General features: G+C 36.9%; 1 protein-coding gene across 2 annotated transcripts in view; it reads right to left on the bottom strand.

The window, feature by feature from the left end:
- Window positions 1-542: 542 nt before the first annotated feature.
- Arl13b (ARF like GTPase 13B) overlaps window positions 543-16,931 on the bottom strand; it is a 59,813-nt gene continuing 43,424 nt past the window's right edge. The window contains exons 6-10 of one of the 2 annotated variants that reach the window (XM_087899775.1): window positions 15,537-15,642; window positions 11,791-12,013; window positions 10,750-10,866; window positions 9,801-9,869; window positions 543-2,613 (exon numbers count right to left, since the gene is read on the bottom strand). In XM_087899775.1, the coding sequence (XP_087755901.1) occupies window positions 2,537-2,613; window positions 9,801-9,869; window positions 10,750-10,866; window positions 11,791-12,013; window positions 15,537-15,642 (592 nt within the window). In that variant the 3' untranslated portion in view covers window positions 543-2,536. The remainder of the gene's footprint in view (window positions 2,614-9,800; window positions 9,870-10,749; window positions 10,867-11,790; window positions 12,014-15,536; window positions 15,643-16,931) is intronic. The other variant, XM_048422587.3, reaches the window with a different exon arrangement.

Raw genomic sequence — 16,931 nt, 5'->3', positions numbered from 1 at the left:
AAGTTTGAGGCCAGCCTGGTCTACAGAGCCGAGTTCCAGGACAGCCAGGACTCATATAGAAACCCGTCTTAAAAAAACCAAAACCAAAACAAACCCTTAAAGTTAAAAAAAGAAACAACACTTAAATAACTATTAAAAATTATAAATTTGTTTGCCTCAGTACAGGAAAATTGGGAGAAACATAAATCTCTTGAAATTTTAGTTAGCATACTGTACAGTTCCACACTCCACATTCATTACATACAATACCATATATGTAGTATATACATATGAATTACCTAGTAAGTACACATGGAATTTTCTTCTAAATAAGATAAAATGTATCTTTTGGGAAGTAGAGTTAACAAAACACTGGGTACAGTAGCACAGACACACAGAGAGAAATCACAATGTTGTTTCTAACATCTTTATACAGTTTTCGTATAAAAAAAGAAGAGTTACTTTAATCCACCAATTTAACTCTTTCCATAGTAATAATGCAAAAATAAATCGATTCGCAAAAGAAAATCATTCAAAATCAGGAAAGAAAAAGATACATGGGATACTGGTGTAAATTATTTTTTTATTCTGTGAAATGTTATAATTCATGATGAATAAGAATGAAAATGTATAATATAACAAAATAAGCATAGAAGTGTAAAAATCTGAAAGGATTTACAAAACATCTTTTAGAGGAGTTTTACACTGCTTTACGAAAACATATTATTATAGAAAACTTCGATTCTAGTTTATGTTACATTCAATTTCAAAATAGTTTTTAAGAAATAGAGTCGGCAATTACTGTATTCTACAGTAAACATTGGTAGGAAGCAAGAATTTGTTTTTAAAAATCTTTATTCTCAAAGCAGATGAATGTTAAAAGATAGCAAAAGTGCGAGGTTAGTTTTAAAAGGGAATTTAAATATTACAAAATAACCAAAAAGATGAGCACTGGTTCCTCTAAAATCCGGTTCCGATTTAGCATCCTGTGTTCATGTGATTCTCCTTATATTTGAGCTACCTCCTAATTCTGCATAAAGGTTTTGCATAGAAATGAAAATGCTTTTTAGTCGGTGTGCAAGGTAGGTACCATACAGAAACTCTTTCAATGCTAACTAGAATAATGTGGCCTGATTGATCCAGGTTCAGTGAGCTAAAATGTGAACACAATATGCTGTAAACATTTAAAAGACAAATAATCATGTCTATCTACCTTAGATGGACTTACATTCAGAAACCAGTATATGTCAATTGCCAGTATAAGGTACCAATCTTAGCAATGTGATAGGGGAATTGTTCTTTATCTTCACTTTGACTTAAAGACATACTTTCAATTGAATATTACATTATGAATCTATTACTAACTGTATCTCTAGAAGTTTTGGTAAAGGACAGAAGAACAGAGTGAGCCTTATGAATGGCACTCAAGAGCAAAACAAGTGCTATTATTTGAAATAAAGAAGTCATGTTGAAATTTGTTCTTTATAAAAAGATTTGAGCCAACATTTTCCCTCAAATTGACTGTGTTTGCTGTAAAGCTGAACTCTCGAAACTCACACTAGCCTTCTCAGTCTTCTTTAATTTCAAGGCATGTAAAAATGAAAACAACCCAAGGAGTCAGTGAAGCTCCTAACGGATCAAAGTAATGGCAGAGGGCACCTGAGCTCGGAAAGTGTCTGGTTCTTTAGTTGGGTCTTTTAGGGGTTTGAATAATGCCTCACAGTGCACATTTTAATAACAGATTTAGGATGTTTCTGAAAAGGTATTTCACATATCTTAACATTTATTGAGATCATCACCAAATAAAACAAACAATGACAATAGAATAGAATTCTCTCCTCAGGTACTACTTTTAAATCACGTAATCGGGTAGTATCAAGCAAGGTCTGACAACTTGCTTTTTAAAATAGCAACTATTAAAAAATATTTTAAAATTATGTCAAAATAGAGTGTACATTTTAAAAATAATGTTATCACAAAACATACCTCAAGCCAGTTTAAACATATCCTGCTTGTACACTTCATGTCTGTCAAGGAAATCAACTTTCTACCCAGACAGTTTAATGAACACATCTATAGAAAAGTGCACAGTCAATACAATAGCAAATTCAAACAAAAGCTTTAGAAAAAAATATAAAAATAGTTAAAATTTAGATTATGAATTCCCAGGAATTCCCTTTTAATGTACATGTACCTTATAAAACATGTTTAATGCATAGAAATACAGACTATTAAATAATCAGGTATGTAGAGTCCATTGGCTCCATTTCTGAGGAGGTTTTCCTTCAGGAGAATGTCCAAGAGTAGGCATGTGTAAACCAAAAACTCAATACTACATCTTGCTAACTTGGCCAAATGCTCTGGTCATTTTGTTTCCTTTCTGCTTTAAGCACAGAACATGGAGATATAAAGGATCAGGTCAGAAGTTCTTGGGTATTCTTTCCTCTCTGGCCTCATGGATGTCTTGCCCCAGTCGTCAGTGTTCAGGGCTTTTCTGTTTGGGGAAAGGTCTCAGTTCACTTTGTTGGTATTAAAAAGACCAACCCATCTGACTTGGTTATGAGATCATGTCCTGAGCATCACCATTAGGTCTCTGTCGCACAGCCAGGGGAGGCAGTGGCTTCCCATAGAAATCTGCATAAAGAAGGGAAATGGAAAGCATAAAACAGTATGGTAATCGAGTTTTCACAGCTATTCTTTACCAGTCAATGTCTTTAAAAGATTAAGATGCAGACAATTCTCAAATGAGTGGATGGGGGGGGGGAGACAGAAAATGGAAACAAACAAAAATCCAAGAAAATATGAATGAATTCAAACCAAAACAACAACATGGGTAAATTCTAAATGACTGGTAAAATGTTGTACCAAACAGACATACTTAGTGGTTTTTTTTTTTTAATTGCACATTCACATTAGGAAAAAATTACAAAATATTGAGAATCTATGCCATCTGCTACTAAGCCCCTGGTCAGTCATTATTTGTATATGCCACATTTCTTTCTAATGATTGGTGTAGGAGGTTCTTCTGTCCAAGTCTTGCTTTCATTGTTTGAATAAAGAAACTGCCTTGGCCTTTTGATAGGGCAGCACTTGGGTAGGCAGAGTGGACAGAACTGTATGCTGGGAAGAAAGGCAGTCAGAGAGTCACCATGGAGCTGCCATGTCAGACATGCTGAATCTTTCCCAGTAAGCCACGACCTCATGGTGACATACAGATTATTAGAAATGGGCTAAATCAAGATGTGAGAGTTAGCCAATAAGAGGCTAGAGCTAATGGGCCAGGCAGTGTTTAAATGAATACAGTTTCTGTGTGATTATTTCGGGTGTAAGCTAGCTGGGTGGTCGGGACAAACAAAGGGCACATGCTCCTCTCGGACAGCTGGAATGACAAGCAGCCCGCTTGTTCCCTACAACAAATGATCATTATGTCTAGGTATTTTAGGAGAAGCATACTAACCTCCCTTACCTAATCCTACCACAGTTCTGTGACTTGCTAAATATATTGGACAAAATGGTCTTTCTTTTTGAATATGTGAATTACTAGGAACTGAATCCAAAGTCTCATGCATGCTAGATAAGTCCTCTATTATTGAGCCATATTCCCAGGCCCGCAATCTTTCCATTTATAATAAAATCATACTCTTTACTTGTTTGTTTGCTTGCTTGTTTTTTCAAGGTAGAGTTTGACTGTGTAGTCCTGACTATGTGCTACTACTGCCTGGCTCATTTATATTCTTTTAAAAAAATATTACATTTACTTATTCTGATGTTTGTGTATGAACAATGTGTGGTAGTTGGTTCTTCAACTGTGTTGGTCTTGTGGATCAATTCAGGTCTTTAGGCATGGCAATATAAAGTGCCTTTACCAGCTAAGTTGACTCACTGACTCAAATTTCTATTTCTTTCTTTGCCACAAATTAGATTATAAAGCTAATGTCACATTTAAGTCATCATAAATTATTTTCTAGTATATTACCTTAAAATTATTTTAGAAGCCTAAGTGTATAAAAGCACTTAAAATAAATATATTGGAAATGTATGAGGGGAAATATTTTCAAAGCAAATGCAAATAAAAAACAAAAACTAAGCTGCCAAGAAAGAAATATTAAAGTAATAGTATAAACATAAAATCTTAAAGTATGGATTTCAAAACCAGACAGACCTAAGTTCAGGTCTTGATTCTGCAGCTTAGTGAAATAAAAGCTTTGGCTCTTGCCTAAAGTAGTTTGGCTAACAATATTACATGGCAATTTGGAAGAACTATAATTGTTAAGCATAATGGTAGATACCTATTACTTGTTATTATTATTATGATAAATTTATAAGATATATCCAATTATGCTAATGAATTTTAAAATATTTTTATTAAAAGACCAAATGTATATATGTAGAATGTCCTTTTTGTCTTCCAAAAAATTAGTCTATTTTTGTAGTAGGTTCTGTATTACTTCCTTATAGGAAACCGAATCATCATATAAGATACAGCACTTTCATTTCCTAAACATTTTCATAGTGATTATCAAAACATTTTTAAGATGAAATTTGGAGAACAGTGAAAAGACACAAATATATTTAACTTTCTTCATAATTTTAAGCTTTGATAATATTCTTTAATTTGTATAGCTGGTATTTTTGACTATCTGAAACTGATTCATTTCTCATGATGTGGAATACAGATTGAGAGTGTTCACAATGTAAATACGAACTCTCATTTTATGCCTCTTTGAATGCTTCTGTCCTACCTGTTACAGAGAGAAAGCTTTGCAGGCAAAAAAAGTGACTATAGAAACATGCTATTACGAAAGCAAATGCATGAAATCAAAGTAAAAATCTCCCGTAAGCTGCTTTCAATCTGATAGTGGCAATTTTTGTCAAGTCAGTGAAGTTTAAATCACAAGCCACATACAGCTGGTTTTTTAATTATCCACCAGCTCATTGTAAGTCACTGCATATTTATCACCAGACTTTGGATGACATATATCTATACAATTGGAAAGAAATGGGTTCAAAATTAGTAATAAGAAGAGGGTCTGGGGATATGGTTCTGAGGTTAAGAGCACAGGCTACTCTTCCAGGGGACCAGGGTTCAATTTCAGCAACAATAATATGGCTCACATACATCTATAACTTTGATTCCAGGGGATCTATGTTGGCTTCTGGCCTCTGCAGGTACCAGCCCACATATGGCACACAGACATACACACAGGTAAAACACTCATACACACTAAGTAATTTTTTAATTGTTTTCTTAAACATTAACTCTAGTAACACTAAGTCCATGCAATAAATGACCATTAGCTCCTGAAAAATTACCAATAGTAAGCATTTATATTTTAATATATAAGGCCTTCACTGTTTTGCACAATGCCAGAAATCCATTTTCAATGTTTTCTATAATTTTAAATTTCCTCTCTTAACCACTATGTAACTTCATGCCTTCAGACCATTTTCCAAACAAACTATTGCTCTTTTCTATCTCTGTTTTTGGTGCTGTTGCTTAGTTTTTCAGACAGGCTCTCATGTAGCTCAGGCTGGCCTGGAATTCACAAGTCTTTTGCCTCAGCATTCAACAGTGCTAGCATTACAGGCATGCTTACTTTTGGATCCTGTTTATCCTGGCTTTTCCTATTTGAACCCATAGTTTTTTTGTCTCTTTCTATAACTTCCCATGGATTTTCTCAAAAGTACTCGTTTTCCACTAAAGAACTTATTGTTTATGATAAGTAATTTGGAGGACTATTTTTTTCTATTAAATCAGGAAAAATGCATGTCTTACTCATCTTGATATCACAAATATTTAACTGATGTCAAATAAATAAATACACACTATTACTGATTGGGTCTGAAATGATCCCCTCCCCATTCCCAGCTCATGTGTTTCAACACAATAGTCCCGAACTGGTGTGCTGCCATTTTGAAGGTTGTGGAACCTACAGAAAATTAGTAAGAGAGGGATGAAGAAGTTGCTGCGATGAATATTATTAGTGGTTCCTAGACTTTTAGTTAGTTTTCAGGATGAATATGGGAGAGTATAGAGCTATTGGCTAGAGAAGTCCTGGAATGTTATATATGAAAAATCAATGAACATTTTGCTATGCATCTAGAAGATAAGGCCACCAGAGATGCATGCAGGGAAGGTCACGAGCACAAGGGTTCAGATGGAAACAAAGACTCTACTGGGTTTGGGTAAGTGGCCATTACACAAAGAATCTAGCTAGCCACATCATAGTCATTCAGAATTCAAAAGTAATAAATTTTATCTGGTGTTTAATATTCAGGCTGTGGCATGGTTATTGTTAGACGCTTTCAGCTACTTACTAAGAACAGAGAGCAAAGGGTGGGAAAGAAAGAGAAGCAGCAGTAGGGCCTGGAAAAGGAAGAGAGCACATTCATCACAGAGCCAGTGCAGACACTGTGGGCCTGGGTACTAAGGAGATCAGCAGCAGGAAAGAGAAGCTACACACTTCAAACACTGCACTACAACAACAGAAAGGGTAAACAGGAGGGGCCTAGAATATGAAAGGACAAACTCACTTCAAAGACTTTCATTTACAAAGAGAGAACAGCATTTGGGAGGCCGAGACAGGTAGATCTCTGTGAGTTCCAGGACATCCTGGTCTACAGAGTGAGTTCCAGGGAAAACGAAGATACACAGAGAAACCCTGTCTCAAAAAAAAAAAGAAAGAAAATTAAAAAGAAAAATAAAAGAAATAGTTTAAAATAAAGCCACATAGATGTAAAATACACAGAGAATCTTGATACTGTATGCTATTATGCTCTCTTTGAATTGCATGACTGCTGAGGAAAGAGCAACAGCTGCTAAAAGACATTTGATTATAAATGCTGCTGAATTAATCCAACATATATATATATATATATATATATATATATTTTGAAAATGCCTTGACTTCAAAATTGAAGTCAAAAGATATGTTACTTTGGAGAAGAGGTTTTGCTTTTGTCTCCACAGGAATTGAGAAGCTGTGGATTCATTCCAGATTAAGAAAAATCAGGTTTGATCAAGGAAGACCCCAGAAGTTTTTGATAAGAGCAGATGGCCCAGATGCCTGAGTTTTACATCCAGAATAGTTTCAAGACTGCTGGCTGAGATGATCAAGCATCACAGAATACTCCAGTCAGGACTTTATCAAAATTCTAAAATTTCTTTAGGTCCCCATAAGATTATCATCATCCCCAATCAGTACAAAGTAGCCTGGAAAACTACACTCACATTCCCCCAAAAAATGGATTATGGCTATTTATCTTTGTTTAGAGTGTTGGTTACAAGCTGTTATGGCTAACGGTCTGGAGAAAAAGCTAAACAAAGGATATTAGATTCGGAATTCTTGCTTTGAAAAGGGGGGGTGCTGTGGGACAATGGTCTTTTATCCTGTCACTTGTATTATTTTAGTAAAACACTGATTGGCCAGTAGCCAGGCAGGAAGTAGAGTTGGGGAGACAAGAACAGGAGGATTCTGGGAAGAGGAAAGAGTCAGTCTGCAGTCCTCAGACATAGAACAAGCAAGATGAGGACACATCACTGATAAAGGTACCAAGTCACGTGGCTAGCACAGCCAAGAATTATGGGCTAATATAAGTTCTAATGGTTAATAAGAATCCTGAGCTAATTAATAGGCCAACCAGTATATAACTAATATAGGCCTCTGTGTGTTTCTTTGGGACTGAATGGCTGCGAGACGGGGGAGGGGGGTGACGGACAGAAACCCCTGGCAACAGGTGACTTACTAGGGAAAAGGCCACTGAGAGAAATATTTTATAGCCATGAAGAGATACTTAGTTCTATCTTCAGCTGGTAGCAGAACTTGCCACTGTCCCTGTGCTGATGGTTTGCAGGCATAAAGAATGGAAGAGTTATAGGATTGTGGAAGCAGCTGAATGAGGTACAGAGGACGTCCTAAGGCAAGGGCATGTTTAGCAATAGCAGATTCTCTGAGAAAAGTCTCTGGCAATGAGAACAAGAAAGCTGTGAAGATGAGACCTAAGCTGCTACTGGGATCAACACAACATGGGATGTGTGCCGAGGAGAATTGTAGGTCCTGGGGAGCTACTTTAAGAGAAAGGCTAGGTGTGCTGCAATTGACAAAGCCCGGGTGAAGGACAGAACAATACCATTGGAACTGATATACCACCACGGGTCTTAGATGCTGTACATGTAACAGCAGGATCTAATATTGCCCTATGAGGCTTTGGTCTTGCTTCAGAGCCATCCTTCTTTGTTATTCTGTTCTTCTCTTCTGGGAAAGTAATGTTTATTCTCTGCCATTTCATACTGAAGTAAGTAACTTTTTATTTTATTTTAGACGATTTACAACTAAGAGACTGTCATTCAGAGACTGAACTTAGGAATTCTGAATAGTGCTGGGATTGGTAAAACGACAGAGACTGTTCAAATTAGACTGAATGCATCTGCACTATGAGATGGACAGGGTCCAGAAGTGGCAGGCTACATTTTGATTCTAAACTCTTCCTACATGAGCATGTGCGTGAGTACTTGGACCCCTGCTAGTGGCACTGTCTAGCACCATCAGGAGATGGAGTAGGTCACTGGGGGCAGCCTGTGAAGTCACTCATGTTCTGGTTCTAGATAGAGCCCTCTATGCTTCTGTATGGTGGCATGTCATTGAGGTGCCCCTGAAAGCTCTCTGCTCTTGTGAGAAATCATTTGTCTATGTCTATGTATAAATATAAATGGACAAACTAACACTATTTTCTAATACTGAATAGTTAAATTGATAATGTACTCTAATATGAATAAAGTCAGGTTATGTAATAAAACAGGATTAAACCTATTATCAATTAAAATATTATAATGCAAAAATCAGTAAGTAAAGTAGAAATGTCCAATTCTACTGGAACTATCCTATCAGGAAGTATAAGAGTAAACTCGCTTATTTATAAATATATTTTTTAAAAATTTTCACTAATGATTATGTAGAAACCATTAGGGCCCAGTATTCTGAAAATGAAACCAAGAAGCAGGCTTGACTACTTTCAAATAGTATCAGTTAAGTTTGACAAATGTAGAGTTTATGGTAATGCTTTTTCTAAAGACTCAATGTCTTTTTCTGCTAAGTGAATCTTCTTAGGAAACATAGTTCTATTACATTAACACAGAAAGTGTATTGGATGCTCTTAATGAACAAGATATGGAGCTACAGTTAGACTTAGTCTTTTGCATTCTAGGCTCAATGTGAAAGCCTAGACCTGTGAGTCCTAACTATCTTTCCTTAGGCATTATTTCTTGGAGTTCTAAGACAATGCACTGCGAAGATTACAGGTATGCCATTTCATAAGGAAAATTGTTTGCTTGATTCAATAAAGGCTTCAAAAACCTTTCTGTATTTGGTTTACTAATCTGATCTCTCATTTTATATAGTGTGCTGATCTTGACTTCTTTTAATGTTTAGTACTGGAATAAGCAATTACGTTCATGATCACACAGTGCACTGAGCACAGGCAGGCACGACAGTTTTCTAGCACAGTACAGAAAACTGCAGTAGCTCAGACTCCAGTTGTTGGAAAGCTTTCCCATCACATAATTGTCTCTCTTAGGTTTATCATGAATAAACACAAGAATGAATCTTCATGTATTTATATTAAGATTAAAAACTCAAATTATATAATAGTAAGGTGCATTTAAAAATTAGAAAAGAAAAATGAATGTTAAAAGTATAATGAAAAGGATGGTAGGGATCTGAGAGCTACCAAAAATAAAATACTAAAACTGTGAACTTATAAGTTAAAGAAAAGTGGATGGATCATGCAGAGATGATATTTGAAAACTGATCCTTTTGCATTACCATTATGACGTGTTTCACCAAGAGGTTCAAGTTTTGGAAGTCTAGTGACTTTGGGGGTTCCCCAGCCAACTACAGGAAAAGAAAAACATTGAGAAGCGCTGTTAAATGAATACTTGTTAAGGTCTTTGCAGAGGATCCCTCCTTGACAGGAAATGTACTTAACATTCTACATCAGTTTGAATATACAGTCACACAATTCTGAACAGGTGCATTTTCAAGTGGCTTCATTCACCACGTTACTATAGGATGATAATATTTGCTTTAGAATATTTTAATTATATTATATAAATGTTAGTTATAGTTAGCTCTCAACACACTTTTAATTAAAACTTCATACCTCTTCTCACCATCACAGATAAACTATTGGCTACCATTATAATGCCTAGCACAGGCTAAGAGAAATTTTTTGTTAAAAAATAAAATTAGAAATGAATCTTATAAAAGTTGATAATCAAAAATATTGCCATTTAAAGTTTTGGAACAACGGCTACACGAATGTATGTATTTATTTCGGTCACACATATTTACCAACAATTGTATGAAGTGGGCCACTATGCTCAGTGCTCCCATTATCTCCTGTAACATCTTAGGAGGTGGATATGCATGTTGCATTTATATTGAGAAAAATCACAGTTATATTAACTTTTAGGATACAAAAACCCAGCATTTGAAATCTCAATCCATTAAACTTCAATCCCCTTCAGCAATATAGCTATTTTGAATATAATTTGATCACATTCTAGGGATTATTGTATAAAGTTATATTAATACATTTTACCATATAATTCTTAAAACAACACAGGAATGTTAACAAATGCTGCATAACACAGACAGGAAAGGGTTCCTTCTCATGAAATAATGAAAACACTAAATACCAATTTCTCCTTCCTTTCTTCCTACAGTGCTTAAAGCAGTGTTTCTACATCCAGTGTCAGTATCAATTACTCACCAGGAGGGGGCGGTGGGGGTGGCGTGGGACTTTTAGGTACAGACTCATCTGTATTGACTGGCTCCACACGATGACTCCTTTTCATTCTTAGTTTCTTAGTTCTCTTTTTACTGTTCTCTATAAGAATATAGACATAGAACTTAAATTCATAAAAACGTGAACTTCTACAAAGTAAAAACAAAGATGAAAATGAGACTACTGTTATTGTTACCATAATAACTGATTACACTCAAGTTTGGGAATTACTATCCACAACCAAGTATGAACTTACATACACTAAGAATACACTTTAGAAGGCCGACAGGAAAAGTATACAATTAATGAATAAAACACCAACATCCAATTTGTAAGAGAAGTCTTCATTTCCAAAATTAACTATCATTTCTTCCACAGTCAAAGTCATTTTAAACAACTCTAGTTGTCTAAGTGTAGGAATTTCCATAACACTCAGAAGGCATACAAAGAGAGGAGAGAGGGTGACACTCTCAAGAGTGTGTCCAGTGTAGATATTAGTAAGCACATCACATTGGTAGACCTGTCAGAATCTAGTATTCTTTAAAGATCAAAAACAGAAGTGATACAGACTCTCAAAGAAACACACATGAACATTTTAAGGGTCTCTATATTAATGTATACATTTTAATAACATAAAACCAAAATTGAAGAGTATAATGAACAAACTTAGAACGAAGTTATAAAAGTATCTTGCCTAAAAAAGTCTGAACTAAAATTTATTTCATCTATTTAAATATATATGCAACATATCAGATATATAACAATTCATATTCTAAAATGAAAATTATCTGTAACATAAACAATATCCAACATCTGTGAAACCTACAAAGCTATAGGGAATACAAAAAAAGTCTAGAAAACAATATTTTGTGAGCAAATGTAATCTGAATCATCTCACTTCATGTAGGATCAAAACAGAAATGAAAAGTATTATATTACAGAACTATTTCTGTGAACATGATAAAAATAAAATCAAGTCTAAGTTTCCTTTCCATATGGCAGGTAGGAAATGATGTAATTTAGCACCTGATCCTGATGATCGCTGGTCTAGCTCCTCTTCATTGTCCAGTTGCTGTGACAGGGCCTCCTTGTAACTCTCCACCAACCCACTGTCATTGTTTTTGTGGCAGCCACTCGGTTGGCTCCGTGACTCTACTTGTTCCTGCTCCACTTTATGTTCTGGGAGGCAAACCTCATTCTCTTTCTCTGTATTCTGCTTCTTTTTCTCTTTTTCTTGCTTTTTTTCATTCTAACAAAAATGAAATACATTTATCTTTATCACAACGGTGGTATTTAAGATCATTTCAAGGAAAAAATCAAGTAGGCACTTTGGTGACTTGATATCACCATGAGATGTGCAATGAATTGCGAATATAGCATTAAAACACACTAACTGCTAAATATTCACTACAAACAGAGGTCTAAAAAACATAAATATTGCCAGTAGTTTCATAATCTAGAGATGACCAATATTCTGTTTATAACGAGTGTGTTCTCAGCCTTTGCTGCACCCATACAAACACACATCAGCAATAAACATACGTGAGTGTTATGCTCTCTGTGTACATGTATATATTACTTACCTGTTGATAAAACAAAAATGAACTGAAGGTTTTATTTTAAAATGTTTCCTTCCATATTAATGAATGTATAAAGTACTTAAAATAGCACGTCAAATGCAGTAAACATTATGTGGTAGATCCTATTAATTTCATCAACTGAATTAACATTTGTTTGTACATATATGTACATATATGTACGTATGAATGTATGCATGCATTCTATGCATGCATGTATACTTGTTATTGTGGGTGTATATTGAGTTCAGAGGCTGGGAACACATGGCTTAAGATAGGCTCTCCAAGTAAATCTGTAGCTAAATTTGGCTAGATAGGTTGGCTAACAAGCTATAGAGATCCCTGTCTGTGTCTCCAAGCTCTTGTATTACAGCCAAATTCTACCATGCCCATTTTTTTACAGGGTTCTATGTATTGGGGCACAAAGGTCCTTGTGCACACAGATCACTAGGAAAACCAGGAATGTTAAACACACAGGGACCTTTTCTCAGTGGAGGAGATAAGATAAAGTGCCTGTCTCCCCACCCAGAAGACTGGGAGTGGATATTAACGCAGGGTGACATTTTTGTTTTCTATGGAAACAGACCTCACCTACCTTTTGCTGTAGAGGCAGATCTCACCCAAATTCCCTAGAATGATTATCCCAGAATCTTCCCTCCCTAGACCCTTACCCATTCTTAGGGAAGATGTCACGGGCACTTCATATCCTGTTGACCTCTATGCTATCTCAGTCACAGACCACACTAGATTTTAGTCTCTTAGTTAGAGAACCCACTCTGATGGTCACATGTACTCTATAAAGGAGTTTCTATGTAGCCACAACTTAAGCTTTATTGTGCACCTAGAGGTGGACTGACTGTTGCCTGGAAGCCTTTCCCCATATTGTACTGTATTTTAAATATGCTGACAACAAACCACCTGGCATCAGAACCCCCAGCAATGTCTGATCCAGGTTGACAAAGTCAATCTGCACGGGGTTTTCATTTTCATCCCTTCAAGCAGTTGTATTCTTATCTGACTCCTTCAGGCAACCCCTCATTCAGGGATCTAAACCCAGGTCCTCAGGCTTGTAGATAAGGTAATGAGCTCTCCTCTTAATTTTCCAATTACATTAGTATTTTTAAATGGCTGTAGCACTGTAGGGCGAGAGAACCTGAGTGAATGTCTATTGATGATTTGGGCATAGCCCTGTTGGGGCTGTAATATCTCAGACTATGGGAATGGCAAAGAAACACCCCACCCCACTCCACTCCATTCCTCATCCCTAGGCTAAGGTTCAAAGGGATAGCAAAGTCTCTTAGAAGTCCAAATGCAAATGTGGACAGTGTGTGCAGAACATGTTCCTGGCAGGTCCTGACCCTTTTGTAACTCGGAGACTGTTCTGCTACACAGACTCTGCCTATTGAAAGTAGCTAACCTGCCTCCTTGTTCCCCTCGGTGCAATGACACTGCCTCCCTGTTCCGCTGTACATAACAAACACATCAGGCTTCCCATGTGCTGTGGCTTCTCCATCTAGCCCAGATGTTTTTCTGCATTTTTGTCTCTTTTTCATTCACTCACCACCCTGAATATGATAATCCTTGGAGTCATGCAGGATTTGGCAGTATCATAATGTATTTATTTTATCAATGACATTCCAACAGATGAAGTTATGTTAATTTTTCACTATTATAAGAAGGAAATTACCTTAGTGTTTTAAATTACATTCCTATCAGTTCAGCTATGGATTAGCTGGTCAGTATATTTTAAAATAAAAGCAGAACTTATCTTCAGAAAAATTGAATCAATTATATATGCCAGGGTTGGGAGAATGACACTTGTTTCTAAGTGATTCTGAGGATGGATGATAGTGGGGATTGAACTCAGGGCCTTGTGTCTACTAGGCAACTGCTGTACCACTCTCTGGGTCGCTGACAATGCTCTAAGTCTGTAGCTCTGCTAAACTAACAAATGTTAACTTGGCACTATTTTAATCTGATTTGAGTGCGACATGACAATAATTGTGTTACTACTGGAGAAGATTATTAAACACCTTTAAAACCATGCCCTCTCACACCTTTCAGAATCCAATGTCCAGGTTTTCTATTATTCTTTAGTAAATTTTAGAATTAGTACACTGTCACAGGACTATGAGTCTGGTGTGTTTCTTTTAGCATCAGGGTTATTTTATTTATTTATATTTTAGTTTCCATTAGGTATTTTAATTCTATATAGCAATTCTTCTAAATTCAAATGCAGTAAAATATAATTTTTCTTTATGATTTGTTGCTTGAGTATTTATGCAAATGTGTAATATACATGAGTATAACATAATTTACAATATAAATATTAAATTATATTTTTAATTATCACAATAAGAAAATATCAATCCTACTACAAAAAATATCACATTTAATATGGCAAACTAGTTTTTTTATCAAACATAGTAACTATAAAATATTCAGCTTTTACTTTTATTCCTGTATATTTTGAAGCCATATTTCTCTTTTTACTGTGGGGTCCATTTATGATAAGCTAAGTCTGGGCAGGTCACCCAAAGGAAGTTCTTTACTTTCAACCATTATCACCTGGGACTCTGGCATCGATAAATTTAATAAGAGGTCTGAGTCTCAGTAGTCTACCCTGAGACAATGCCTGGCTGCAGAAGGAACCACACAGATTACCAGACCCCCACCCAAGAGCAGAACACTCTAAGAACTGTAGATAAAGACACCTTCCAGTACACCTCAAAGGGACACCCCAGACAAATATTAGCCACCTCACCCTCGCCTTTACCACTATAAAAACTTCTAATTGAGCTCAGGCTCTCTGGTTATTCCAATACACTGGACATGCAGAGAGACCGAGTTTGCAAACCTCATTAAAATAAAGGCTCTTTGCTTTTACATTTGAGACTCGGATTCCTTGTTGGCCTTGAGGGGACTTCGCGGATGTGGGCATAACATTTACACTACATTGAACATATTTTTAAAAAGTGCTTGTGTTAGACAAGCATTTGTTCTATCACTGTGCCCCAAAGTAAACTAAGAGCCGAAAAAGTGGTTAACCTCTACCTCATGGTACACCTTCAATGTCATTGGAAATTCTCTCTGGAGAAATTCTCTACTGTCCTGCCTGTTGTCTTAACACCTAACCACCATTACTGAATTCTGTTTCATTTAACACATAAAACCTCACAGTGTCACAATGCATACCTCAATGATAACAGCTGCTATGGGCTGGAAAGGATTAGCAAGAATTGGTCCTGAGTCCATCTCAGCCAGACCACTGGTCCCATCAAGTTCAGTTTGCTCCCGATCTCTGTGGCAGGAAAAAATAAAAATTCCTTTTGAAAGGGTGCAGAACCATTTTTATCTAGTCATGGCATTTACTTAGGGCAGCATTTCATAAAGACAGGCTGATAGCAGGATGCTATGTTTCTATAAAGAAGAGTCAAAAGGAAATCCTAAGAGGCAAGAACCCTGACAGAATGGAGTGGGCTCTCTCCCTACATCTGAGTAAGGAGAGACAGTGTTACAAATGAGCGGGGATAGTGAGCCAGCCAGGAAGAATGCTGGGAACCAATAGGAAGTGAAGATAAAGGAAAACAAGAGAAGTGGAAAGGCCTCAGACAAGCACAGAGCAGTTCTGAAATTCAACCTCTGCCAGTCTCTTGGGGGGCTGCAAAAGGTAAATGTCAAGGTCCCGGCAACAGGTGGAAGAGCAGCAGAAAAGACCAGGAGCCCTAACTACTGGAGAAACTCAAGCTGCTGCAGCTATAATCCGGAAGAGTCTGGTTTAATGTAATACCCGTATCTAGTAAATACTAAAAACCTCCTACTACCAGGAAATCCTGCCTACTGCTCAGCTCAGCCAACACTCCAGAGCTCCATCTAGGAGACATTGTTTCAGAAAGGTTCTAGTCCTAGGGAAAAAAACTGCTCTTGGGGTCAAACAAAATAAAAACAGAGAATAATCAGAAACCAGGCTCTTAAGAACCGTATGTAAGAAGTGTTGAGGAGGGACACCACCAAACAATACTGTTGTTGATAGGGCATCAATGACAAGTCCACTGTGAGGTTTAAGCGGGGAGGATGGGGTGTGGTATGGAAGAGAGGGGACTCGGTAGTAGATGGTCCCATTCCGTGAGGAGGAGTGAAGAAAGATGCACCAGAGTCTGGGTCTGAAAGCAAAGACCCTGGCTGTCAATTCTGATGCACAGAATTCACTGTTCTGATGGTTTCCTTCACTGTCAGGGAGCATTCCAAAAACACAGCACAACTTGGGTATTTGCCATGCCCTGCAGGCTGGGGGCCTCTGACAGTAGCATGCACTGCCTGGTCATTCCACATACTGCTGAGGCTCCATATGCAATAAGGGCTTTTGGTAGACAGACTTTTGCCACACCATATAAAAAACCTTCAGAGTCACCACTAATTAACCTGTGTGGCAGGAAGCAGCCAGAGAGCTGCCTGGATACTGACCTAAATTGTTCGGGTGGAAGCAGAGGAACGATACCTGGTTTCAGCTAAAAGTCACTAGCCTTTCAGACCTGATGGGACTGAGTATTAGAAAACTCCCTGGGAGTCACTTCCAATCCAAGCCCTCTA

Source organism: Myodes glareolus, chromosome 2, assembly GCF_982192425.1.
Source record: "Myodes glareolus chromosome 2, mMyoGla1.1, whole genome shotgun sequence".
Lineage (NCBI taxonomy): Eukaryota > Metazoa > Chordata > Mammalia > Rodentia > Cricetidae > Myodes > Myodes glareolus.
This window is presented reverse-complemented; position numbering and strand designations above follow the sequence as displayed.